Source organism: Bos indicus, chromosome 2 (assembly GCF_029378745.1).
Source record: "Bos indicus isolate NIAB-ARS_2022 breed Sahiwal x Tharparkar chromosome 2, NIAB-ARS_B.indTharparkar_mat_pri_1.0, whole genome shotgun sequence".
Taxonomy (NCBI): domain Eukaryota; kingdom Metazoa; phylum Chordata; class Mammalia; order Artiodactyla; family Bovidae; genus Bos; species Bos indicus.
Genome location: NC_091761.1, coordinates 14411821 through 14438216, shown reverse-complemented (window position 1 = coordinate 14438216; position 26396 = coordinate 14411821). Strand labels below are relative to the sequence as shown.

At 37.3% G+C, this 26396-nt stretch overlaps 1 protein-coding gene across 2 annotated transcripts in view; it reads right to left on the bottom strand.

The window, feature by feature from the left end:
* Window positions 1-2204: 2204 nt before the first annotated feature.
* Window positions 2205-26396, bottom strand: part of PDE1A (phosphodiesterase 1A) — a 395971-nt gene continuing 371779 nt past the window's right edge. Inside the window, exons 15-16 of one of the 2 annotated variants that reach the window (XM_019969756.2) lie at window positions 5834-5947; window positions 2205-3728 (exon numbers count right to left, since the gene is read on the bottom strand). In XM_019969756.2, the coding sequence (XP_019825315.1) occupies window positions 5877-5947 (71 nt within the window). In that variant the 3' untranslated portion in view covers window positions 2205-3728; window positions 5834-5876. Of the gene's footprint in view, window positions 3729-3757; window positions 5095-5833; window positions 5948-26396 lie in introns of those variants that run through there. The other variant, XM_070802671.1, reaches the window with a different exon arrangement.

Here is a 26396-nt window from a genome sequence, read left to right as displayed (position 1 = left end):
AATTTATTAATGCTACTAAAGGACAAATAGTTCCCCAAAGAGCTTTAAATATGCATGTTGGTCCATACATAGAATTTGTGTCTTAAATATTTGGAATTACCTCTGAAGAAAGGACAGGGATGTAATGTGGGGTATCATTAGGTGTTTGTTTTTCTACTCTGAAGTATATATTTTCATTACTGTTTAAAGCTTGTGCTAAATGCAGGATAAATTTTGTGATATTTAAGGAAAGCAATTAAACAGAGGATGCAAGTCTTAATGTATCTTCCAAAGGAAAGATGTGTTTTATATTCACATTAAACAAAATTAAATTATTTTCAAAATTAAAATGTGACCTTCAAAAACTTTTTGATATTAGGTAGAAATTTATCATGGAATCATATTTAAAGTAGAAAGTTAAGCCTCATGTATCTGATGATTAGATGAATTTTTACATTTTTTCATAGAGAATGCTTTAGCATCATGAAGACACAGCCTAAGAAGTGACACATACTGAGCCAGTTCCTTTTCACTGAGTTAATTAAAACTCTCCAGGTCTTCACCTTGACACTCTTTACTTCTTCTTTTTTTTTTTTTCTCTAGTGTTACCTTATTCACATTATTCTTCTTCACAGAACTGTCTTTCCCTCTGTGCTTCTGCCACATCCTATATAGATGCAGTGGAAAGAAAAAGAGGTCTCTGGTGCCAGACAGCTCTACAACAAATTCCAGTCTGGAGACCCACATGGCCTTAGACAAGGCTCTTTCTCTGAGACATTATTTCCTTACTCATATTTATACCCACTTTACCGGATGACTGAGGATTAGAGATAACATTTGTTAAGTGCTTACCTGGAGCTTGTATATAGAAAATAGGCTGTGAATATGAGCTTTTGTTTATTATTTGTTATTGAAATGTCAACTCATGTGCCATCCATTTTTGGAAGCCCTAAAAATAAGGGCAGTGTTTACCTCCTTTAATATCCAGAGGGGGCATTTTATTTGTATCTGATTACTTTATATGTGGCATTTTAGTTATTTATGTGTATAGATTTGCTCCTCTATAAAATAGGAAATTTCTAGAGTAATGATTCAGCTTTCCAGAATCCTATATGCACATGCATCTAGCCAGAAGCATGCAAATAATAGGTGCAATAATCCATGTTCAATGAACATTTCTTTCATAGAGTAAAAATCACTTTCTGATAGAACTCATATCAATTTTTAGGATGATGTACTTCTGGTTTTCCCTGATTTCATCAACTTTATAATGCCCTACCAAATCGAATTACATCAGGCACCAAATGGTTCACAGTATTTTCCCTCCAGTAAGATTTATTTAACAATCATATATAATAGGAAATATGGAAAATTACAGCAGAATAAAAACACAAGAATTGTAGCTTGTCATGTTAAAAATTAAATAAAAGAGATACTGCTTAAATAAAAAGGCCTATGAAATTGTTAGATATATGTTGGGTAGCTGAAGGTACAATGCTAAGTAAAACATTTAAGGCTCAGGAGTCAAATTTATCCATCCTTCTCTTCAGGATGGATTCAGCACTATGTTGGCAAGAAGGGATGGGCACCACTACCCTCCCTCTGCTGCTGCTGCTGCTGCTGCTAAGTCGCTTCAGTCGTGTCCAACTCTGTGCGACCCCATAGACAGCAGCCCACCAGGCTCCTCTGTCCCTGGGATTCTCCAGGCAAGAACACTGGAGTGGGCTGCTGTTTCCTGCTCCAATGGGTGAAAGTGAAAAGTGAAAGTGAAGTTGCTCAGTTGTGTCTGACTCTTAGCGACCCCATGGACTGCAGCCCACCAGGCTCCTCCATCCATGAGATTTTCCAGGCAAGAGTACTGGAGTGGGGTGCCATTGCCTTCTCTGATCCTCCCTCTACCAGAGAAGAGGGAATAAGGACGATACAGAAGAGAGAAGTAAAGACACGAAATGGAAGGAGGGAAAGAGGAAATGAGACAGGGATATTAGTTTAAAAGGAATAAGTGCATCAACAGCGTGACAACTCTTCTGAAGGGATGGAGCACGTTTTCTCGGATCCCTGGAAGTTCTGTCACAGTGCTTTACAAGTTACATAACCTGGAAAATTAGGTTAAAACCCATATACAGAAAATAATGACTTCATTATACTCTTCTATTGTTTTAGTTACAAAGTCTACATATCTTAAAGCATTAATAGGAACAAAGCGGACATGTTTCCTATGACAGTTCAGAAGCAGTGTTTCAATTTATTTCTCTGTTGAGAGATTCTATACCTTTAATGAAAGACAACTGGCTCAAATAGGAACAATAGTAATTAGACTTCCCAGACAGTCAGGTTCTATTTTAAATGCAGAATATTTTCTAGTTTGTAAATAGCTACCTTAAAAAAGACATTAAAAGCAGTAACTGCAGTTTCTCCATAAATAGAAATAAGAAATCCATTGTTAAAGGACAAAAAGTCACCATGTTGTACATATCTATAAATTTTCCCTGCAACACATCATTATAGATCAATCTTTACTGCTTGCATTTAAAATATCAATTGCATTATAATATCTACGATACAATTCAATTATTTATCTGTGTTCTACATATGCTTCAGGTGAAACAAAAGCTAAGGACCTTATTCACAGAACATTTAAAAGCATCTTATACACAGTCTATGCACAAATATATCTTAAATTAGAATAATGCATACCTAATATGCATATAGAATATGGCTTACACATGAAAAGATATCTAAGTTGTGAGTTATAAAATCCCACTACTTAGACTTAAAAGCTTCTGATTGCATCCATTTCTAAAATATTGCTTAGCATTGTGGAACCCAGGGAAGAAGCAGGTGCAACAGAAAACTCATTAGGATGGACATATCCACCTTCACTTTCTTCTTTAATTGATGACTACTCTTGATTTTTTCCATCTAATTTCTACCTTTCACAAAAACAAATTCCTTTAGTCTAACAATCATTGAAGAGTTTGTACGGTGAAAATGACAACACCTACTTGGGCTTGACCTTTCTTGGCAGCTAATAACAAATAAAGGTAGTTCTTCAATTTGGAACAAAGGCAAGGCTCTGCACATGCTCAGGCAAAACATGACAAGGAAGCAGTCTCCAATGGCTGCAGTTCGTTTGTTTGTAGTAAAATTATAAATCACATCAAATAATGCTCTCTGTGCAGAAGAGTGTGGGCTTCCATTTTCACAGACATTTTTGAGTGCGCGCACATACACACACACACACAGACACACACTTCTTGTCCCTTATCCCTTGACCTGTAATATATTTTGTTACATCCTGATGGGATTAACACCCCAGAAGGCAAATCCCACTCTCAGTTCTAGTGTCTGTCTCCAACAAGGGCTGGAGGTTCTTGTCATCTTGGTCATAGGTCTTGCGTGACTTGCATTGTGATGACCCCCACGTGGGTGATGCTTTCGTGCTTTGCAATAACAGTGGTGGATGCAGGCTGGTTCACTGCTTTCGGGAACAGGATTCGCTGTGGTTTCCCAGCTTGAGAGTTACAACGAAGAGTTCATCAGGTCACAGAGTCAGGGCTCTGATGCTTCATTGTTGTCTTAGGACTTCGACTACAACTTCTGAGCAGCCCCTCTTCTCACTTGGTTCCCATGTATTTAAAACAACAAGGACAATCTAAATAGCCTCAGAGCTGCAAAAATATTTTTCTGTAATTTTGTTTTTGCTTTCCTTTTACTTAGAAGCTTGAAAGTTTTGTAGTTACAGCACTCTGTGTAAAAGAAAGCGAGAAAGTAAAATTTTAAAGTGCCTCATGTTCTGTACATATATTGCATAGTCACCTGTGTAATAACTGGGTTCAAAGTGATAAAAATTTGAAAATGTCCAACTTTTGCCTTAAAATTTCTCTGGTTTGATTGAAGAAGGCCAAATTGTGGAGAAAGAGCAATGACAGAAGCACTGGCCAAAATCTGTGATAGCAACTTTGAGTGTATTTACGTGGCTAGAATTACTAGCTCAAAATTTATGTTTGTCTCTTATATGAGTTCATAAAATGGCCTGTTCTGAGTGTGTGTTGAAAGAGGAGAAAAAGATTTGTGAAAAATTGAGGGTTTAGAATATTTTAGTGCTGTTTTCATTATCCTGAAATAAAATCCAAATGAAAAGGAAGATCATGTTTTAGTCATATATAGGCATCAATTATTGTGTGGCAATTTCATGTTGGACTTTACTGACCTCACAAAAATAAGAGATTTATCAGAAAATGATAGATATTCTTTTTATATCAGTTGGAATTTCTCTTCCTATCTCTTTTGTGTGTATGTGTGTCTAAAGTTTGGATGGAGGTTATGGAGAGAAATTGTCGTTAACTAATACAAGTTCAGTTCAGCTCAGTTCAGTCACTCAGTCATGTCCGACTCTTTGCGACCCCATGAAATGCAGTATGCCAGGCCTCCCTGTCCATCACCAACTCCCGGAGCCTACCCAAATTCATGTCCATTGAGTCGGTGATGCCATCCAACCATCTCATCATCTGTCATCCCCTTCTCCTCCTGCCCTCAATCTTTCCCAGCATCAAGGTCTTTTCAAATGAGTCAGCTCTTTGCATCAGGTGGCCAAAGTATTGGAGTTTCAATACAAGACAATATCTTAAAAAAATTTAATATGGAGCTGGTTTTTAAAATTTCTATGCAGTTTGTGATTTGATTTCTATCCAGAATTCATATGCAAACTATTAAGCACAGTCACAACTCTGGAACTGTTGAAGGACTAAGTATAAGATTTCATCACAGTGCGTGACACTGACAGTGGCTATTAGTGAAACTATTAGTATCGATTAAAGAATCTTACAACTGACTCAGAAATACTGGGAAATGCTTCATCTTAAAAGCGAGCCACATTTTTTTCTTTTTTTTGTAATGCAAGATTCTCTTTATTGTGATGCTCAGTAGAAACCGTCTGTAAAACACTGTAGTGGTGACAGCTGCAACCATGCTAAGGCACTTTCATTATATTAAAAAAAGGCGGGGTTGGGAGTTCTGTTCATTCATTTGTGACAGCCATGGGGACCTGAATTCAGAGTTTTTTATGCATATGTAGCTTTTATATGTCTTCATGATTTCTTGTGAATTTGTTTCCTAAAAAAAAAAAAAAATGCCTTCTTTGCCATAAGTAAGTCTAAATGCAGCATATACAAAACAGTTATGGCTAATCACATTTTAACTTCATCGATTTAAAGCAACATTTGAGGTGCTACTAATAACATCTCAAAGACTTGATATGGTACCTGCAGCATTTTTTCTTGCCTCTACCATCAAGCCAATAGCAAGACTCATTTTTACACTTTTTAAACAGACATTAGCATCATTCCCAGAGCTGGTAATCTGGTAGATCAAACGTGAGCCCTAGAAGCTGAATTTTTAAAAAGATAATCATTGATGCAATGTCCATGGATTTTAGCAAATACTGATGTTGTTTTATAATATGTACTTGCTTTGTTATTATCACCCAATGTAAGCACTCATATTTCCTACATGAAGTAGAAAAGGAAACTGGTATAAAACATTCATATTTCTTGTATGAAGTAGTAGAAGAAAACAGAATTAAACCTCCTCATAGGCTATAGCTTATTATTTTTAAAGGACTAAAAGGTCTCAGTAAATATAATTTTTATTGCTGAGTAAGTCAAGAATCCTTTGAAAAGGTAAACTTAGACATAAATATTTAAAGCTTACCTGTTAAGGGTTTGCCTCAGAAAACAGAGAATTAAAAGAAAAGAATCCAAAAGACATTTAAATAAGATAACTTTGTTTCTAATGATACTCTCTAAACCATCCCAATTCAGAAATAAAATTTTCATCTAAAAAATAAAATTACCTCCCATCCTTAGAATGAAAGACGTCTTTAAGGTGTTTCAGACCTATGAATGTGTTTCAGCATGTTTTTCTTCAGCATTTACTAGATCTGAGTTCTTATGGGGATCAGGTTCACCTGAAAAATAAGCACGCAAACAGCAAATAAACAAAAGCAAAATAGACCTGAGGGGAGAAAACCTAATTAGGTCAGGAAACTGAAGCAATCAGTAAAACTCTGAAGACTAGATTTTATAGTGGATCTGTGGCACATTTCTTCAAAAATACCAAATACTTTCTTTTCAGCCTGTGGATTGATAGAGTATACAAGTCATCTTCTGGTGGTTATACAAGTTTATGAAGTTGAAATTTAATCTGGGGATACAGAAATGAAACAGATGAGACACGTTCAAGCATCTATTAAATCAAACATAAAAATTATGCATGTTTTTCCCAAATATTTTAAACTGAAATATATTCTTTCAAGCAAACCCTCTAATGTTCATTGTCTTATATCACACATTGCTTAGTGGCTATGAATTTTTAAAAAATGAGTATAAGAGAATGTAATGTTTAAGATACATCATCTGCCAAAACAAACTAATGGAATTTATAATCTTAGGATCACTCAGCTTCTATATAAACTTTGAAAAAAAAGTAGCATGGAAAATGTTCCAACATTTCTAGAGAGGCTGCAGAGAATCTATAAAAAAAATAGAAACATAGAGCAAAATGTACAGATAAAAGAGAATTATTATGTGAGAAAGTTAAAAATTAGCAGAAGTTAGTTTTTGAGTCAATTACTCAAAATACTTTGATATTTCAGAAAATAGTCATAGTCACATATGACAGAATGTTCTTTCCATCTAAAATTTGAAAATATGTTGACAAACTTTGCACTAACTGATTTTGAGATTGTTTTTCCAAGATGTATTGTAAGACTGCATTGTCTCAACTGCAATAGATTTTTACTGAGTTCATAAAATTAATGAACATACAGAACTTATGGAGTATTATCACAAAGCAAAAGTATTTTGTCCTTTACTCTCTTTAAAATATACTTAGCAGGGGAAACTTATCTTCTGTCCCAGGTTCAATCTTTTAGGTAGTATCAGGACTTTTCCAATCATTCTTAGATAATAAAAACATCGTGTGATCACATTAAATTGCCAGTGTCTTAGGTCTAGTCACACACAATATACATCAACCTTAAAAAAGATAAAACTTCTTCCCAACCTTGGATTTGTTGCAGAGCCTAGAAATTGTGGTGATGGGGGGTGGGGGAGGAGAGCTTGATTGATGTTTCTATCTTTCTTTCTTCTTTTAAGCTCAAGCAGGCAGGATTTATTAAGCAAGCAACAAGCAGTGTTGTTTGTCTTCTGTCAACTGACTACCTTGGAACCCTGAGCTGGAGCAAGAGAGGGAAGACTAAGACTACCATTGTAGGATGGCTTTGGATTCACTAGACCTGGCTGGTGTATAGAGCTGACTACTTTGTGAGCACATTCATGGGCTCTCCAGGGACCTCTTGCCAAGGACCATGGCTGGAGACTTCTCACAACCTTGGCATGGACACATGTTCCTTTACAATGTCCACAGCCCCTTGAAATGTGTTAGTACACCTCCAGATTCTGTCTCCTGAGGCCCTATCATGCTTCCAAATACAGATATGCTACATTCAGTTCACATTAAACATTCCTTAGGCCTTTATTCCTATTAATTAGTTGAGGAAAGGCTGAAATCTACATAGCTTCCTCTCCTTCAGCTTATCTGTCACCTTCAAACCTTTTATATCTCTCACATAAGATACAGATTCCATTCCCAATATCCCCTTTACTTCTAGCTCTCCAAGGTTGAAACTATCTTCCTTTGATTTGAGGTGAAGAGGGCAGAATTTCTATACCTTTCCCAATAGCCGAGAATGCATTAAAGAATGCTTCCTCACAAATCTTATTCTAACCATCAACAACCTGACCTTTTCAATTATTTGAATTGGGTGATGGTTATAGGTACCTTATAATTGACTTTTGGATCTTCTTTGAAATTTCTGCTTCCCAAGTTAATGTGTTTCTGACATGTATCATCTAGTCTTGTCTTAAACTATTGATTTAAATCTTGCTACTTATGACTAGATTAGAACAGAACAAAATAGAATATAACATAAAAAATAGAATAGAACAGAGTGGAAAAAATGGATTGAATTAAAAGAAAGAAATATAAGTAATTAAGTAATCCTCTCAAAATTTTTGAGAACCTTTTACAGTGGACAAAAGACACTGAGATTTACCAATAATCAAATGCTCTTATTTCTAGTGGATAAAGAGCTCACCAGTAAAAAAAAAAAAAAATGGAAGAGGAGTAAAATAACAAATGGTTAAAAACACAGCATTACAAAAATGTTACATAGACTACACCCAAGAGTAATTCCATACACACAATTAGGAAAGTAGCGATTTAAAACTGTGACCAACCCAAGACAAGACTTTTGTAGCCCTGGGGGGGAAAAATGTGTTCCTTTAAATTGTAAAATTCCAGATGTTTCCAGGGGCACATACATAACATTACCAGTCAACTGAATGTCAGCCAGAATGCTTAGGAAAATACTGAATTCAGGTCTTCAGCATATTCAAATCATATTACTTTTAGTTAATAAATCTTTAGTTATAGAAGGCTTTACAACTAACTTGGATAATACTCCTTGAAAGTGACTCTTAGGCTTTCATAAAAAGAGAAAGCCATATCATTCTGAGATATGAGATAGCATTCTGTCAGAAAAGAAGAAATTATTTGCATTTTTCAATTCATCGCATTCATCGATTTTAGATAAATCCATCACATTTTAGATCATCTTCATGACCAAAGAGTGGTCTGTATAAAAGACCTTCTAAGAAACATCCTTATAATGCAAGGTCCCACACAGTTTGAATCGTCCCCTCTTTTAGTTTGGTGAAACCTATGATTTCCTTAAAATAAAATTCATAAATAAATGAAATACAAAGAATTTCATTTATATTAAATATAATTATCAACATCTTCAAGTAATCCTTAAGATATGATACAGTAACATGTGTTTCTTCATTAATTCATTAAATAACAAGGTCTTGCTGCAGGTCTATCATCTATATAATTCTGAAATAATAAGATCAAAGGATATATAAGGTTCTTCATGAATTTAAATGTTATGAAAATATTGATGATTCTCTTGGTGACGGGCTTCACCAGTGGCTCAGAAGGTAAAGAATCTTCCTGCAATACAGGAGACCTGGGTTTGATCCCTGGGTCAGGAAGATCCCCTGGAGAAGGAACTGTTAACCTACTCCAGTTTACTTGCATGAAAAATCCCAAGGACAGAGGAGCCTGGGACAGTCCATGGGATTGAAAAGAATCGGATATGACTAAGTGACTAAGTACATTGGTGACAAACACAAATATCACAAATGTTACTCTGTGTATTGTTGCTTACAAATGAAGAAAATCCTAAATTTTAGTTACAGGTTAGTAAAAAAAGCACTCTCCAAATGTATAGACTCCATCTATATCACCTGGGTTAAAATCTTTGACCTAGTCTAACTTCATTTCATGGGTAAGAATCAGTCCCAGAAATCAAGTGATTCCCTTCAGTGCAGACCACAAATATTAATAGATAAACTGAAGTCAAAATTATTTACTTTCAAGTTACTATTATTTCAACAAAACCCATAAAGTGATCTTGGAACTTCATTTTAGTAAAGAGATTTAGAAGTTAACATACATAGAAAGCTACACCTTAGGAGTGAATGCAATGGGTTTGCTCAAAACAAGTGCATAGAAGCTCTTTTGATAGCCAGGAAAAAGGTAGCGCAAGTAAGGAAACATAATTCTGTTCATCTCAGAGAGCTTTTAGGTGTCATCTAAATGTTGAAATTTGAAGAAAGTAATTTGTAAAAGGATGGAAATATGGTTTTTGCTTTATAAACAGTCTAAAATCGATGGGGTGTAGGGAGAGGATAGTGCTCATAGGAGGGACAGACCTACCCAAATAAACAGAAATCCTCTAAATTTAGCTAATCTAAACTCAGCCTGCAATCTGAGCTCACTATTATATTAGTAACTCTAATATAATACATTAGCCTCATAGATAATAAAAACAATACTTGCAAGGAATAAGGCAAGGCACATGATCAGCTGGGTCTGAGAGACTCCAGCTGTCCAGTTATGGTCTTGTTGAACTCTTATTTAAAAAACAATCTGCATCCCAAAACAATGAATTTCACCTTTTTCTCAAGAGCACATGGAACCTTCTCCAGGATAGATCACATTCTGGGCCATAAAGCTAGCCTTGGTAAATTCAAAAAAATAGAAATCATTCCAAGCATTTTTTCTGACCACAATGCAGTAAGATTAGATCTCAATTACAGGAGAAAAACTATTAAAAATTCCAACATATGGAGGCTGAACAACACGCTGCTGAATAACCAACAAATCACAGAAGAAATCAAAAAAGAAATCAAAATTTGCATAAAAACGAATGAAAATGAAAACACAACAACCCAAAACCTGTGGGACACGGTAAAAGCAGTCCTAAGGGGAAAGTTCATAGCAACACAGGCACACCTCAAGAAACAAGAAAAAAGTCAAATAAATAACCTAACTCTACACCTAAAGCAACTAGAAAAGGAAGAAATGAAGAACCCCAGGGTTAGTAGAAGGAAAGAAATCTTAAAAATTAGAGCAGAAATAAATGCAAAAGAAACAAAAGAGACCATAGCAAAAATCAACAAAACCAAAAGCTGGTTCTTTGAAAGGATAAATAAAATTGACAAACCATTAGCCAGACTCATCAAGAAACAAAGGGAAAAAAATCAAATCAACAAAATTAGAAACGAAAATGGAGAGATCACAACAGACAACACAGAAATACAAAGGATCATAAGAGACTACTATCAACAATTATATGCCAATAAAATGGACAACGTGGAAGAAATGGACAAATTCTTAGAAAAGTACAACTTTCCAAAACTCGACCAGGAAGAAATAGAAAATCTTAACAGACCCATCACAAGCACAGAAATTGAAACTGTAATCAAAAATCTTCCAGCAAACAAAAGCCCCGGTCCAGACGGCTTCACAGCTGAATTCTACCAAAAATTTAGAGAAGAGCTAACACCTATCCTGCTCAAACTCTTCCAAAAAATTGCAGAGGAAGGTAAACTTCCAAACTCATTCTATGAGGCCACCATCACCCTAATACCAAAACCTGACAAAGATCCCACAAAAAAAGAAAGCTACAGGCCAATATCATTGATGAACATAGATGCAAAAATCCTTAACAAAATTCTAGCAATCAGAATCCAACAACACATTAAAAAGATCATACACCATGACCAAGTGGGCTTTATCCCAGGGATGCAAGGATTTGTCAATATCCGCAAATCAATCAATGTAATACACCACATTAACAAATTGAAAAATAAAAACCATATGATTATCTCAATAGATGCAGAGAAAGCCTTTGACAAAATTCAACATCCATTTATGATAAAAACTCTCCAGAAAGCAGGAATAGAAGGAGCATACCTCAACATAATAAAAGCTATATATGACAAACCCACAGCAAACATTATCCTCAATGGTGAAAAATTGAAAGCATTTCCTCTAAAGTCAGGAACAAGACAAGGGTGCCCACTTTCACCATTACTATTCAACATAGTTTTGGAAGTTTTGGCCACAGCAATCAGAGCAGAAAAAGAAATAAAAGGAATCCAAATTGGAAAAGAAGAAGTAAAACTCTCGCTATTTGCAGATGACATGATCCTCTACATAGAAAACCCTAAAGATTCCACCAGAAAATTACTAGAAATAATCAATGACTATAGTAAAGTTGCAGGATATAAAATCAACACACATAAATCCCTTGCATTCCTATACACTAATAATGAGAAAACAGAAAGAGAAATTAAGGAAACAATTCCATTCACCATTGCAACGGAAAGAATAAAATACTTAGGAATATATCTACCTAAAGAAACTAAAGACCTATATATAGAAAACTATAAAACACTGGTGAAAGAAATCAAAGAGGACACTAATAGATGGAGAAATATACCATGTTCATGGATTGGAAGAATCAATATAGTGAAAATGAGTATACTACCCAAAGCAATTTATAGATTCAATGCAATCCCTATCAAGCTACCAACAGTATTCTTCACAGAGCTAGAACAAATAATTTCACAATTTGTATGGAAATACAAAAAACCTCGAATAGCCAAAGCGATCTTGAGAAAGAAGAATGGAACTGGAGGAATCAACCTACCTGACTTCAGGCTCTACTACAAAGCCACAGTTATCAAGACAGTATGGTACTGGCACAAAGACAAAAATATAGATCAATGGAATAAAATAGAAAGCCCAGAGATAAATCCATGCACATATGGACACCTTATCTTTGACAAAGGAGGCAAGAATATACAATGGATTAAAGACAATCTCTTTAACAAGTGGTGCTGGGAAAACTGGTCAACCACTTGTAAAAGAATGAAACTAGACCACTTTCTAACACCATACACAAAAATAAACTCAAAATGGATTAAAGATCTAAATGTAAGACCAGAAACTATAAAACTCCTAGAGGAGAACATAGGCAAAACACTCTCTGACATACATCACAGCAGGATCCTCTATGACCCACCTCCCAGAATATCGGAAATAAAATCAAAAATAAACAAATGGGACCTAATTAACCTTAAAATCTTCTGCACATCAAAGGAAACTATTAGCAAGGTGAAATGACAGCCTTCAAAATGGGAGAAAATAATAGCAAATGAAGCAACTGACAATTAATCTCAAAAATATACAAGCAACTCCTACAGCTCAACTCCAGAAAAATAAATGACCCAATCAAAAAATGGGCCAAAGAACTAAATAGACATTTCTCCAAAGAAGACATACAGATGGCTAACAAACACATGAAAAGATGCTCAACATCACTCATTATCAGAGAAATGCAAATCAAAACCACTATGAGGTACCATTTCACACCAGTCAGAATGGCTGCCATCCAAAAGTCTACAAATAATAAATGCTGGAGAGGGTGTGGAGAAAAGGGAACCCTCTTACACTGTTGGTGGGAATGCAAACTAGTACAGCCACTATGGAGAACAGTGTGCAGATTCCTGAAAAAACTGGAAATAGACCTGCCTTATGATCCAGCAATCCCACTGCTGGGCATACACACTGAGGAAACCAGAAGGGAAAGAGACACGTGTACCCCACTGTTCATCGCAGCACTGTTTATAATAGCCAGGACATGGAAGCAACCTAGATGTCCATCAGCAGATGAATGGATAAGAAAGCCATGGTACATATACACAATGGAGTATTACTCAGCCATTAAAAAGAATACATTTGAATCAGTTCTAATGAGGTGGATGAAACTGGAGCCTATTATACAGAGTGAAGTAAGCCAGAAGGAAAAACATCAATACAGTATACTAACGCATATATATGGAATTTAGAAAGATGGTAACAATAACCCGGTGTACGAGACAGCAAAAGAGACACTGATGTATAGAACAGTCTTACGGACTCTGTGGGAGAGGGAGAGGGTGGGAAGATTTGGGAGAATGACATTGAAACATGTAAAATATCATGTAAGAAATGAGTTGCCAGTCCAGGTTCGATGCACGATACTGGATGCTTGGGGCTAGTGCACTGGGACGACCCAGAGGGATGGTATGGGGAGGGAGGAGGGAGGAGGGTTCAGGATGGGGAACACATGTATACCTGTGGCGGATTCATTTTGATATTTGGCAAAACTAATACAATTATGTAAAGTTTAAAAATAAAATAAAATTTAAAAAAAACCAATCTGCTGGGATAAATTATTATACAGTTGAAAATAGAACAATAACAACACTTTGTGAACAACTGCTAGGTGGTGGGCACTATTTTAAGTGCTTCACTCATCTTAATTCCCTGAATCTTCATGGTAAACTATAGAAGAGATGTAGGTTGAGTCATCTGCCTCAGGTGTCAAGGCTACCTACTGGCTGAATCTCTCTGACCAAGTCAAACCAGAATCTTGCCCTCTAGCTTCACCATTTCCCAAACTACAGTCATTAGCGTACCACCCTCACCATTCCGGCCGCATCTGTCGTTTATTCTTAGTCACTAATATGTTTTTACACACAGACTTTAAACCTACTCTCTTTTCAAAGATTAGTTTTGTCCTAAATAATAATACCCAAAGAGATAACAGATTTCATGTGCTTCTTGTGTTTTCCTAATATGTAGAGTTCATAACTAACAAAAAGATAATTCCTTCTGTAGATACAAAAAACACAATAATTATTTTAATTTAATGGTTTATATCAATATTGCCTTCACATATTTCTCTCTTGTCTGATTCAACAATCCCTACATACAATAGTAAAACTATCAGCATAATTTCCATCTTAGAAGTGAGAAACACACTGGGAAGTGATAACTGACTACTGCAAGGCACCACGGCCTAGAAGGGTTTGGTAGACAGTCCCCCTATTATCCCTTAAAAATACTCCAGTTAATTTTCCATATGTAGCAACAACAACAAATAGTGCTTAAAAAATATGTGGCCAGAAATCAGTTTGTGTAATCTTTTCAACAGAAACACTAGCTCTGCGTTATACTGCATTCTCATTTCTTCATAAGAAAAATACTACCTTGGGGCTTCCCGGTGGTTCACTTGGTTAAGAACCTGCCTTGCAATGCAAGGGATGTGGGTTCAAGCCCTGATCAGGGAGCTAGGATCTCACATGCTTCAGAGCAACTAAGCCCAAGCACTACAACTAGCAAGTCTGTGTCCCCAGTGAAAGACGCCATGTAACACAACACAACACATCACACAACATCCTACTTGTAACACAACATAACACATCACACAACATCCTACTTGTAACACAACATAATACATCACACAACATCCTACTTGTAACACAACATAACACATCACACAACATCCTACTTGTAACACAACATAACACATCACACAACATCCTACTTGTAACACAACATAACACATCACACAACATCCTACTTGCTACAACTAACTCCTGACACAACCAAATACATAATTTTTTTAAAAAGGAAAAATACTACTTTTGCTCATATAGCAGTGTTTGCTTATGCAGGTAGATCTGTCTAGGCTGATTCAGTTCTATTTTTGGTCCATTTATATAGCTTATGTTGCCAATTACTAGAAAGAATACATGATCTGGGATTTGAAAGCTACATTCACTGGAGAAATGTAATGTGAGATAAATCAGTGTTTCTGATTCTAATCCGTGTTTCAGCATCTGTATGATACAATTTGCTTTATAGATAGGGAATAAGGAATCTTCACACCAAGAGAAACTACTCTTCATTTAAATGCCTCTTGAGAGTAAATAGTTGTGTATTTTCTGCCTAAGGATAAATTTTGCTTCATGCATGAAGGTAATAGTAAACAAAGGAAGGAGTGAATGCTAAACACCAAGAGAGATGAGAATAAAAAAAAAAAGGTGAGGCTGCTGAAGAAAAATTCCACCCATTTCCAAATGTGCTAGTTACAACCCTGTAAAGTTAGAGGAAGTAACGCCTTATTTCATAAGGCGTTACATAAGACACAAATCAAGAAATGGCTAATTATTTTTTGGTTTACTAAAGCAATACAAAACACACTGATTCACACTGGCAAATGCCAGAATCAATCCCTGTACACATGTATTAGGCACCTAAAGATGCGGTGAGTTCTACACAGAGCTGATTAGACGTGATCTGTGGAAAGTAAAGATTTCTTTCTATAATCGACTGCCTTTCAATAACATTTCACTCAACTTAGAGAGTCCAGTACCACATCAAACAGCCAGAAATCTGAAAGTTCCACTGAAACTAGAGTTAAAACAATGTAGAGAAGTAATGAACTGGCTCCTTAAAAGCATTCAGTCTAAAATTGGGTCTAAAGGATACATGTGTTTTGGTGGCATGAGGGTAGGAATATTCTCCTAACAAGGGGAGTAGGGAGGTGAGATGCACAAGCCAAACATGAAAAAAGGCAGGAGACTGGAAAGAAAGAGATGTGCCAAGGAAGAAGTGAAGCCCAGTTGAGAAAACTTGACTTGGTGTTCCTACCCAATATAACTAAAGTAGTAATTTCTCCTTCAGCACCATTCTTTTAGGAGAATGCTCTAATATCTATTGAAATACTTATTCCCAGATGGGATTTGTCTGATTGCATCACAGATCATTTTTAAAAATTTATTTATTAAAGCATAATTGCTTTACAATGTTGTGTTAGTTTCTGCTGTACAACAACGTGAATAACCTATTGTTGTTTAGTAGCTAAGTCGTGTCCAACTCTTTGCTACCCCACCGACTGCAGTGCCAGGCTTCCCTGTCCATCGTCATCTTCCATAGACTTTCCTCTTGAGCCACCCCCACCATCCCACCCATCTAGGTCATCACAGATTACCAAGTTGACCTCTCTGTACTACACAGCAGCTTCCCACTAGATATCTATTTTATACATGGTGCTAGTTGTTCAGTTGTGCCCGACTCTTTGAAGCCCCATGGACTGTATTCTGTCAGGTTCCTCTGTCCACGGAATCTTCCAGGCAAGAATCCTGAAGTGGGTTGCCACTTCCTACTCCAGGGAATCTTCTGGACCCAGGGGTCGAACCTGCGTGTCTTGCATCTCCTGCATTGGCAGGTGGATTCTTTACCACTACCTCCATCTGGGAAGCCCTTTACACATAGTAGTGTATTAATATAAATGTCAGTGCAACTCTCTCAATTTGTTCCACCCTCTTCTTCCCTCCCTGTGTCAAGTCAGTTCTCTATGTCTGGGTCGCTATTTCTGCCCTGCAAAAGGTTAATCAGTACCATTTTTCTAGATTCCATATATATGTGTTTTTGTTATTCAGTCACTAAGTCATGTCCTGCTGCTGCTGCTGCTAAGTCGCTTCAGTCATGTCCGACTCTGTGCGACCCCATAGATGGCAGCCCACCAGGCTCCTCTGTCCCTGGGATTCTCCATGCAAGAATACTGGAGTGGGTTGCCATTTCCTTCTCCAATGCATGAAAGTGAAAAGTGAAAGTGAAATCGCTCAGTCGTGCCCGACTCTTAGCGACCCCATGGACTGCAGCCTACCAGGCTCCTCCGTCCATGGGATTTTCCAGGAAAGAGTACTGGAGTGGGTTGCCGTTGCCTTCTCCAAGTCATGTCCAACTCTTTGCAATTCCGTGGACTGCAGCATGCCAGGCTTCCCTGTCCTTCACTATCTCCTAGAGTCTGTTCAAACTCATGTCCATTGCATCAATGATGCATTTCAATTATCTCATTAATATATGATATTTTGTTTTTCTTTTTCTGACATATTTCTACTCTGTATTACAGACTCTAGGTTCATCCACATAACCCAATTTCATTCCTTTTTATGGCTAATATTCCATGGTATATATGTACCACATCTTCTTTATCCATTCATCTATGGATGGACATCTAAATTGCTTCCGTGTCCTAGTTATTATAAATAGTGCTGCAATGAACATTGGGATGTGTGTGTCTTTTTGAATTATGGTTTTGGCAACCCACTCCAGTGTTCTTGCCTGGAGAATCCCAGGGACGGCAGAGCCTGGTGGGCTGCGATCTATGAGGTCACACAGAGTCGGACACAGCTGAAGCAACTTAGCAGCAGCAGCAGCAGCAGCAGGGTATATGCCCAGTGGTGGGAGTGCTGGTTCATATGGTAGATGTTTCCCCAGTGGTTCAGTGGTAAATAATCTGCCTGCAATGCCAGAGACGTGGGTTTGATCCCTGGGTCTGATCCCTGGGTTGGGGAGATCCCCTGGAGGAGGGCATGGCAACCCACCCCAATAGTCCTGCCTGGAGAATCCCTTGGACAGAGGAGCCTGTGGTGGGATAAAATCCATTGAGTCACAAAGAGTCAGACATGACTGTACTAAGCACGCATGCACATGGTAGCTCTATTATTAGAAAACAGGCTCTGGTAGCAGAGAGATGGTGAAAATGTAAGGGCATTTATTATCTTCGAAGGTAGGAAAGATGGAGAAAGAAGATTCAGGGTAGTGAAACGAAAATCTCTCAAATCATACTTTGCTATAAAGAGTGATGTGAACCAGTTGTGGGTATTTTAAGATTTGGCTCTTAGAACCAATTTAATGTGAAAGGCAATATGGGCCTTCTCTACTTTCTCAATCAGGGAAAATATAGGTTGAAAACTGAATCTGAGAAGTGTGCCAAAAATTCACATTTTCTTTATTTTTTACAGATGAAGAGAGAAAAAACACATAAAGAATACTAATTTGGGGTATTCATCTAAACTAGTTTCAAAAGTTAAAAGTTGGGAAAAATTGTAAATTGATTAAAACATTTTGGCTTTGCTTTTAGTATTCTAGTTAATTGGGTTTTCTATTTGAACCTGGATTAAGAAAAAAAGAGATCTCAACTGCCTTCAGTAAAAATGTTTCATGCAAATCTACTTTTGTGCCTAAATGGAGAATACTGAACATAATTGAACTTGTTTTAATAATAGATAACCCTGCTAAAAACCCTGAGGGTTATTGTTCTAAGCATAAGTCATTAATTCTCACTCCCCTATATATGCAGAATAGAGTATCCATGTTTCCTGGCTCTAGGGAACTATTAAAAGATCAATTCTTTATTTTCCTGCTTTGTCATCAATTCTACTCAATTTGAAAGTTAAACAAAAACTGGCTTAAGTTTTTACTTTCAGTGTGAGATTTTATAACATCATGCTACTATAATCAGAAATTTATTTCTTAAATTATTCAATTTTAATAATGTTAGAAAAACCAATGCAGCAAGCACATTATATAATCTTCCCACTTATCCACAATCTCTGGCCTACAATATTCCATAAGGTTCTGAGCTTTGGTATTTTAAAAGGGCCCAAACACGAACATGAGGAAGATATGATCAGATTTTAAACTCCAGGTCTTTACGTGAGTGTGTGCATTAGTTGTGACCCCATGGACTGCAGCCTGCCAGGCTCTTTGGTCCATGGAATTATCCAGGCAAGAGTACTGGACTGGGCTGCCATTTCCTTCTCCACTAGGTCTTCATACTAAACCTTTAAAAAGTATATGATATTAATACATAAAGAACTTTAAATTTCAAATCCTTATTAAAGTCTGTCTACATGTATTTTTAACATGAATGTGGTGTTACATATTGATTTATTAAATCATAAGTGATCTCTTAGAATATAGGTTAATAAGTAACAATTGCAAAGTTTATTGCTATTATTAATAGTATTACCAGCAACAGCAAAAACAGTAGTTAATATTCAAAAAATAGTTACCATGTACCAAGCAACCCACTCCAGTGTTCTTGCCTGGAGAATCCCAGGGATGGGGAAGCCTGGTGGGCTGCCGTCTATGGGATCACACAGAGTTGGACACGACTGAAGCGACTTAGCAGCAGCAGCAGCAACCAAGCACTATGCCCAATATTTTGGGCATATAAAAAAAATCCTTATATTTTACCCTTTAATCTTCCCCCAAAATTTCTATTGCCCAAAATCACATACCATCTAAGGATCAAACTAAGCCTTCAACCTCAGAATCACATATTAAATAATACAGTCACACAGTGGTAACTCTCTGACCCAAAGGGGCAGGTTTCTGTTGTATCTGAAAGAGCAATAGCATTCTGTGTTGCCTGGAGAAATACAATGCAAAGACTGAAGTTGAAAAAACATGCCATTTTTAATCTTCCTGTTCTGATAAACTACTAAGATTCAAGATTCAGTTCTTCAGAGAAGAATGAGTAGTTTGATAGTAAGGTGAGCAGCACTCCCTACAAAACAAAACTTTCCTTTTACTATTACTTCCTATAGTAACAACTGCAGGACAGACAGGCTAAGACTCAGATCCCAAGATCCACACAAGGCCTATACTCAGGGGTATTTCAAAGTGAAGGGTGCAAGAAGAACCCAAATATTCTCTTGCCATGTTCTCATACCATGGAGAAGAAATAATAGAGATTCCTTTTCTCCAGGAGTAATGAGAAGTTATTCTATTTAAAATCTAGCATATTTTTTTATTGGGTCATTATTTTTCTGGAATTGAGCTGCGGGAGTTGCTTGTATATTTTTGAGATTAGTTGTTAGTTGTTTCATTTGCTATTATTTTCTCCCATTCTGAAAACTGTCTTTTCACCTTGCTTATAGTTTCCTTTGTTGTGCAAAAGCTTTTAATTTTAATTAGGTCCAATTTGTTTATTTTTGCTTTTATTTCCAATATTCTGGGAGGTGGGTTATAGAGGATCCTGCTGTAATTTATGTTGGAGAGTGTTTTGCCTATGTTCTCCTCTAGGAGTTTTATAGAAAAATAAATGACCCAATCAAAAAATGGGCCAAAGAACTAAACAGACATTTCTCCAAAGAAGACACACAGATGGCTAACAAATACATGAAAAGATGCTCAGCATCACTCATTATCAGAGAAATGCAAATCAAAACCACTATGAGGTACCATTTCACGCCAGTCAGAATGGCTGCTATCCAAAAGTCTACAAGAATAAATGCTGGAGAGAGTGTGGAGAAAAGGGAAGCCTCTTACACTGTTGGTGGGAATGCAAACTAGTACAGCCACCATGGAGAAAAGTGTGGAGATTCCTTAAAAAACTGGAAATAGAACTGCCTTATCCCAGCAATCCCACTGCTGGGCATACACACCGAGGAAACCAGAATTGAAAGAGATACGTGTACCCCACTGTTCATTGCAGCACTGTTTATAATGGCCAGGACATAGAAGCAACCTAGATGCCCAACAGCAGACGAATGGATAAGAAAGCTGTGGTACATATGCACAATGGAGTATTACTCAGCCATTAAAAAGAATGCGTTTGAATCAGTTCTAATGAGGTGGATGAAACTGGAGCCTATTATACAGAGTGAAGTAAGCCAGAAAGAAAAACAGCAATACAGTATACTAATGCATATATATGGAATTTAGAAAGATGGTAATGATAACCGTGTATGCGAGACAACAAAAGAGACACAGATGTATAGAACAGTCTTTTGGACTCTGTGGGAGAGGGAGTGGGGGATGGCTTGGGAGAATGGCATTGAAACATGTATAATATCATATAAGAAAGGAATCGCCAGCCCAGGTTTGATGCAGGTTACAGGATGCTTGGGGCTGGTGCACTGGGATGACCCAGAGGGATGGTACGGGGAGGGAGGTGGAAGAGGGGGTTCAGGATGGGGAACACGTGTACACCCAAGGTGGATTCATGTTGATGTATGGCAAAACCAATGCAATATTGTAAAGTAATTAGCCTCAATTAAAATAAATAAATTTAAATTAAAAAAAGTCTAGCATAAATATATGACTGAGGTAAGTACACTGAAAAAGTCAAAAGATGTGAATGTGAAAACTCCACCATCATTTCTGTCTCAATGATTTCTGACTTCATCCTGCAACACCATCAACTACAGACCTTAGGGATTGCAAACTGCATATACTATTTCCCATGCATATTTGTACATAGCAAGGACAATGAATTGTTTCTAAGACTGCAAACATCACAAATTATTAATTTTTTAGTGTTTATGATCAAATTCTTCAGTGGAAAGAGCACTTTTTTGGTATGATTTTCCATCTATAGAAGACAAGAAAAGAAAGAGTTATGAATTGATTTTGTTTGTCATTTTCCCCTTGGAGACAAAAACTGCTTACAATCTTCATCAAGCTGAACACATAATTTTCAGCAAGTAGGTATGTACTACAGAAAAAAAGATTCAGAAAATATTTGGGAGCCTTCTCCAAAATTCAAGGAGGCTTTAGATATACCTGATGATATTTTATTCATATTTTTTGACAAACATACACCCAAACAATTGTTTTTTTCTGTCTTGTTTAGTTTTAATCACCAAATCTTAGAGGGCTTAGTTGATAACTACATTGATTAAGGTCTAAGAGTCACCCAAAGTAGAAACCAGTCTTGGGAATCCAGCTATCTAGTCTGGAATGAGAAAGACTAATGTTCTCACAAAATGCCTTTCATGCTACTTTTTCTCTCCTACGTACATGTTCCTCCTAACTTAGGCTGGCCCTGATGAAGGGCTATTTTGAAGAAAAGTATGTAGAGTACCTTGTCTACTTAATAGTTAGTTGAAATTAGTAGTGGAATAAATCGCTTCTCCTGGTCATGTATGCAATTTGTTCCTATTGCATGCAGTACATTTATAATTTGTAGATCCATGCTTTAAAATAAAAGCACTTTAAGCATTTAGTCACAGAGCACTTTACTGATCTATGACATTTAGCCAGGATTGTGGGAGCAGTGGGATCTCTAAACCACAATGGCTAATATAACAGAATTACTTTCATGATGGATGTGTGTTAACTGCTTAGATGTGTCCAACTCCTTGAGATCACGTTGACTGTAGCCAGTTAGTTTCTTCTGTCCATGGAATTTCCCAATCTAGGATATTGGAATGGCTTTCCATTCCGTTCTCCAGGGGATCCTCTGGACCCAGGGATTGAACCCAGGTCTTCTGCATTGCAGGCAGAGTCTTTAGTGTCTGAGCCACTAGGGAGGTTTCAAGATGGAGGTGAACTTATTTTAAATTGTTGCTGCTGTTGTTCAGTCACTAAGTTGTGTCCGACTCTGCCATCCCATGGACTACAACACACCAGGCTTCCCTGTCCTTCACTATCACCTGGAGTTTATAGATACTCTCTTATCTCTACATTGAAGAAAACACCAAAACTATTACCTTATTTTTGTTGAACTTTTTATTTGATGAGATTTCTATTTCTTAAGGATGACTGGGTTTTCTGTAACCAGCAGCTGTATACATGCTTAGTCCAGATAGAAGGGAGATACGGGGACACAGAACACTTCTGAAAGAATTCCATGTCCAGAGTAATGAGATATTTTTATTGTGTGGGTTCTTGTGCTGAATTTCTGTCTTCAACTTTCACAAAAGTTTCCTGATACAAATCACAAGTAGTCCAACTCTTCAAAGGTCACTCACTATAAGTTATCTTGCTACAAACTGAGCCTCGGTTGGGTTTTGAAGATGATATGGAAATAAAGTTTGAGCATCAGATTCTTGAAGGTTTTCATCATTTTCCCTAGATGGCTTATGTATTAAACCTCACCTGAAGATATTTATTGGATCATTTTTCTTTTCCCCTACACTTTTCATAATTTCTTCAGAGAAATTAAATATATCTGCCTCTTGAGAAACCTATATGCAGGTCAGGAAGCAACAGTTAGAACTGGACATGGAACAACAGATTGGTTCCAAATAGGAAAAGGAGTACATCAAGGCTGCATGTTGTCACCCGGCTTATTTAACTTATATGCCGAGTACATCATGAGAAATGCTGGGCTGGAAGAAGCACAAGCTGGAATCAAGATTGCTTGGAGAAATATCAATAACCTCAGATATGCAGATGACACCACCCTTATGGCAGAAAGTGAAGAGGAACTAAAAAGCCTCTTGATGAAAGTGAAAGAGGAGAGTGAAAAAGTTGGCTTAAAGCTCAACATTCAGAAAACGAAGATCATGGCATCTGGTCTCATCATTTCATGGGAAATAGATGGGGAAACAGTGGAACCAGTGTCAGACTTTATTTTTGGGGGTTCCAAAATCATTGCAGATGGTGATTGCAGCCATGAAATTAAAAGATGCTTACTCCTTGGAAGGAAAGTTATGACCAACCTAGACAGCATATTGAAAAGCAGAGACATTACTTTGCCAACAAAGGTCTGTCTAGTCAAGGCTATAGTTTTTCCAGTGATCATGTATGGATGTGAGAGTTGGACTGTGAAGAAAGCTGAGCACCGAAGAATTGATGCTTTTGAACTGTGGTGTTGGAGAAGACTCTTGAGAGGCCCTTGGACTGCAAGGAGACCCAACTAGTCCATTATAAAGGAGATCAGTCCTGGGTGTTCATTGGAAGGACTGATGCTGAAGCTGAAACTCCAATACTTTGGCTACCTCATGAGAAGTGTTGACTCATTGGAAAAGACTCTGATGCTGGGAGGGATTGGGGGCGGGAGGAGAAGGGGACGACAGAGGATGAGATTGCTGGATGGCATCACCAACTCGATGGACATGAGTTTGGGTGAACTCCGGGAGTTGGTGATGGACAGGGAGGCCTAGTGTGCTGTGATTCATGGGGTTGCAAAGAGTCGGACATGACTGAGCAACTGAACTGACCTGAACTGAACTGAAGAAAGGTTATGCAAAATGCCAGTCTGGATGAAGCACAAGCTGGAATCAAGATTGCTGGGAGAAATATCAGCAAACTCAGATATGTAGATGATACCACCCTTATGGCAGAAAGTGAAGAGGAACTAAAGAGCCTCTTGATGAAAGTGAAATAGAAGTGTGAAAAAGCTGGCTTAAAACTCAACATTCAAAAAATGAAGTTCATGGCATCCACTCCCATCACTAATGACAAATAGATGGGGAAACAGTGACAGCCTATTTTCTTGGGATACAAAATCACTGCAGAAGATGACTGCAGCCATGAGATTAAAAGATGTTTCTCCTTGGAAGAAAAGCTGTGACAAACCTAGACAGAATATTAAAAGCAGAGATATTACTTTGCCAATAAAGGTCCATCTAGTCAAAGCTATGGTTTTTCCAGTAGTCATGTATGGATGTGAAAATTGGACCATAAAGAAAGCTGAGCACTGAAGAATTGATGCTTTTGAACTGTGGTGTTGGAGAAAACTCTTGAGTCCCTTGGACTGCAAGATTAAACCAGACAATCTTAAAAGAAATCAGTCCTGAATATTTATTGGAAGGATTGATGCTGAAGCTGAAGCTGCAATACTTTGGCCACCTGATGCAAAGAACTGACTCCCTGGAAAAGACCCTGATGCTGGGAAAGATTGAAGGCAGGAGGAGAAGGGGACGACAGAGGATGAGATGGTTGGATGGCATCACCAACTTGATGGACATGAGTTTGAGTAAGCTCCGGGAGTTGGTGTTGGACTAGGAAGCCTGGCATGCTGCAGTCCATAGGGTCAAAAAGAGTTGGATACGACTGAGTGACTGTACTGACTGAAGAAAGACAAAGACTTCAGCGATAAATCTTTTTTGTTTTTTTTTTGCATGACTTCTGGGAATTTCCTAGATTCCCACAGTTAACAAGGCAACATTATGTTAGTCAAAGTCTGAACAACGTTCCTAGAGGAAATAAACTCAGAATTGAAAAGTTTGGGCTATATATAAGGTCTAACTCTAGGCACACTTTAAGGGATAATAATTACAATGAAATATTCTTTTTGGGAAAAAGTGAATTGCCACAAGCCAAGTTTCCTGGATTAGCTAAAATATCTTCTTTTTGACAGCATTTAGGTCTACAGAATAAATACTCTTCTTTAGAAATGTTTTCTTTTCCTAAAGGATTCTGTGCCAAGAAAAAGTAAAAGCAAGTATGTTAAGTGGCAGAATCCTGAACAGAAAGTATTTAGATAAAGGTGGAACATTTCAGCTCTACAAATTGAGTAACTTGAATAAGTCAATTCCATTCCTTCTTCACTCATGCAGAAAACTGGATGGATCTGAGAGAGATTTGCGGGATGTACTCTATGGGCTATCTTGATGGATTAACTTAAGAATCAAAGTTGATAGAAGAGTCAAGATCAATTCACTCTACAGTAATTCACTCAATTGATTAATGGAATTGAACTGTGGCACATTTTCTCGTAAGTTAAGCAGAAACTCCGGAGAAGGCAATGGCACCCCACTCCAGTACTTTTGCCTGGAAAATCCCATGGACGGAGGAGCCTGGTAGGCTGTAGTCCATGGGGTCGCTAGAGTCGGACACGACTGAGCGACTTCACTTTCACTTTTCACTTTCATGCACTGGAGAAGGAAATGGCAACCCACTCCAAGTGTTCTTGCCTGGAGAATCCCAGGGACGGAGGAGCCTGGTGGGCTGCCATCTATGGGGTTGCACAGAGTCAGACATGACTGAAGTGACTTAGCAGCAGCAGCAGTATGATTATATGCCTTATCTTTGAAATTACATCTGATGGGTAAATGATAGCTCCCCTCACTTTTTATTTTTATGAAGGTGAATCCAGAGAGTAAGAATAAATAACTTCTTTGTGAAAATACATTCTTCAGTATTAGACACCAGCCAGTCTCAGCTAATTAATTATTGGGGTATTCCTACTAGTCTAGTACCATAACCATGAAGTCAGCTGTTAGGGGATCACAGTGAAAAAGGAGTAGAAGAGTAATTTCAAAAAAAAAATAAACTTTTCAGGAGGAAAGTACTTTGGCTAATCTTAAACCCAGTTATATATTGCACAAGTCATTCTCAAATCTCAAAAAATAATTAGGCTATTTTACCCCTGTCATTCACATCTACTAAAGTATAAACATTTTTTCAATGATAACTGTGCCTTAAAATTTTTATAAATCATTTATAATGGCAGAAAATTATTAAGGCATTTGGTCAGCAGAACAGAGGTTAAAATTAATATAAAATATAAATTAAGTTTATGAAAAACACATTACCTTTTTGGTGTCTTGGAAGGAAGAAATATAAAGATAAGCTTTATCACA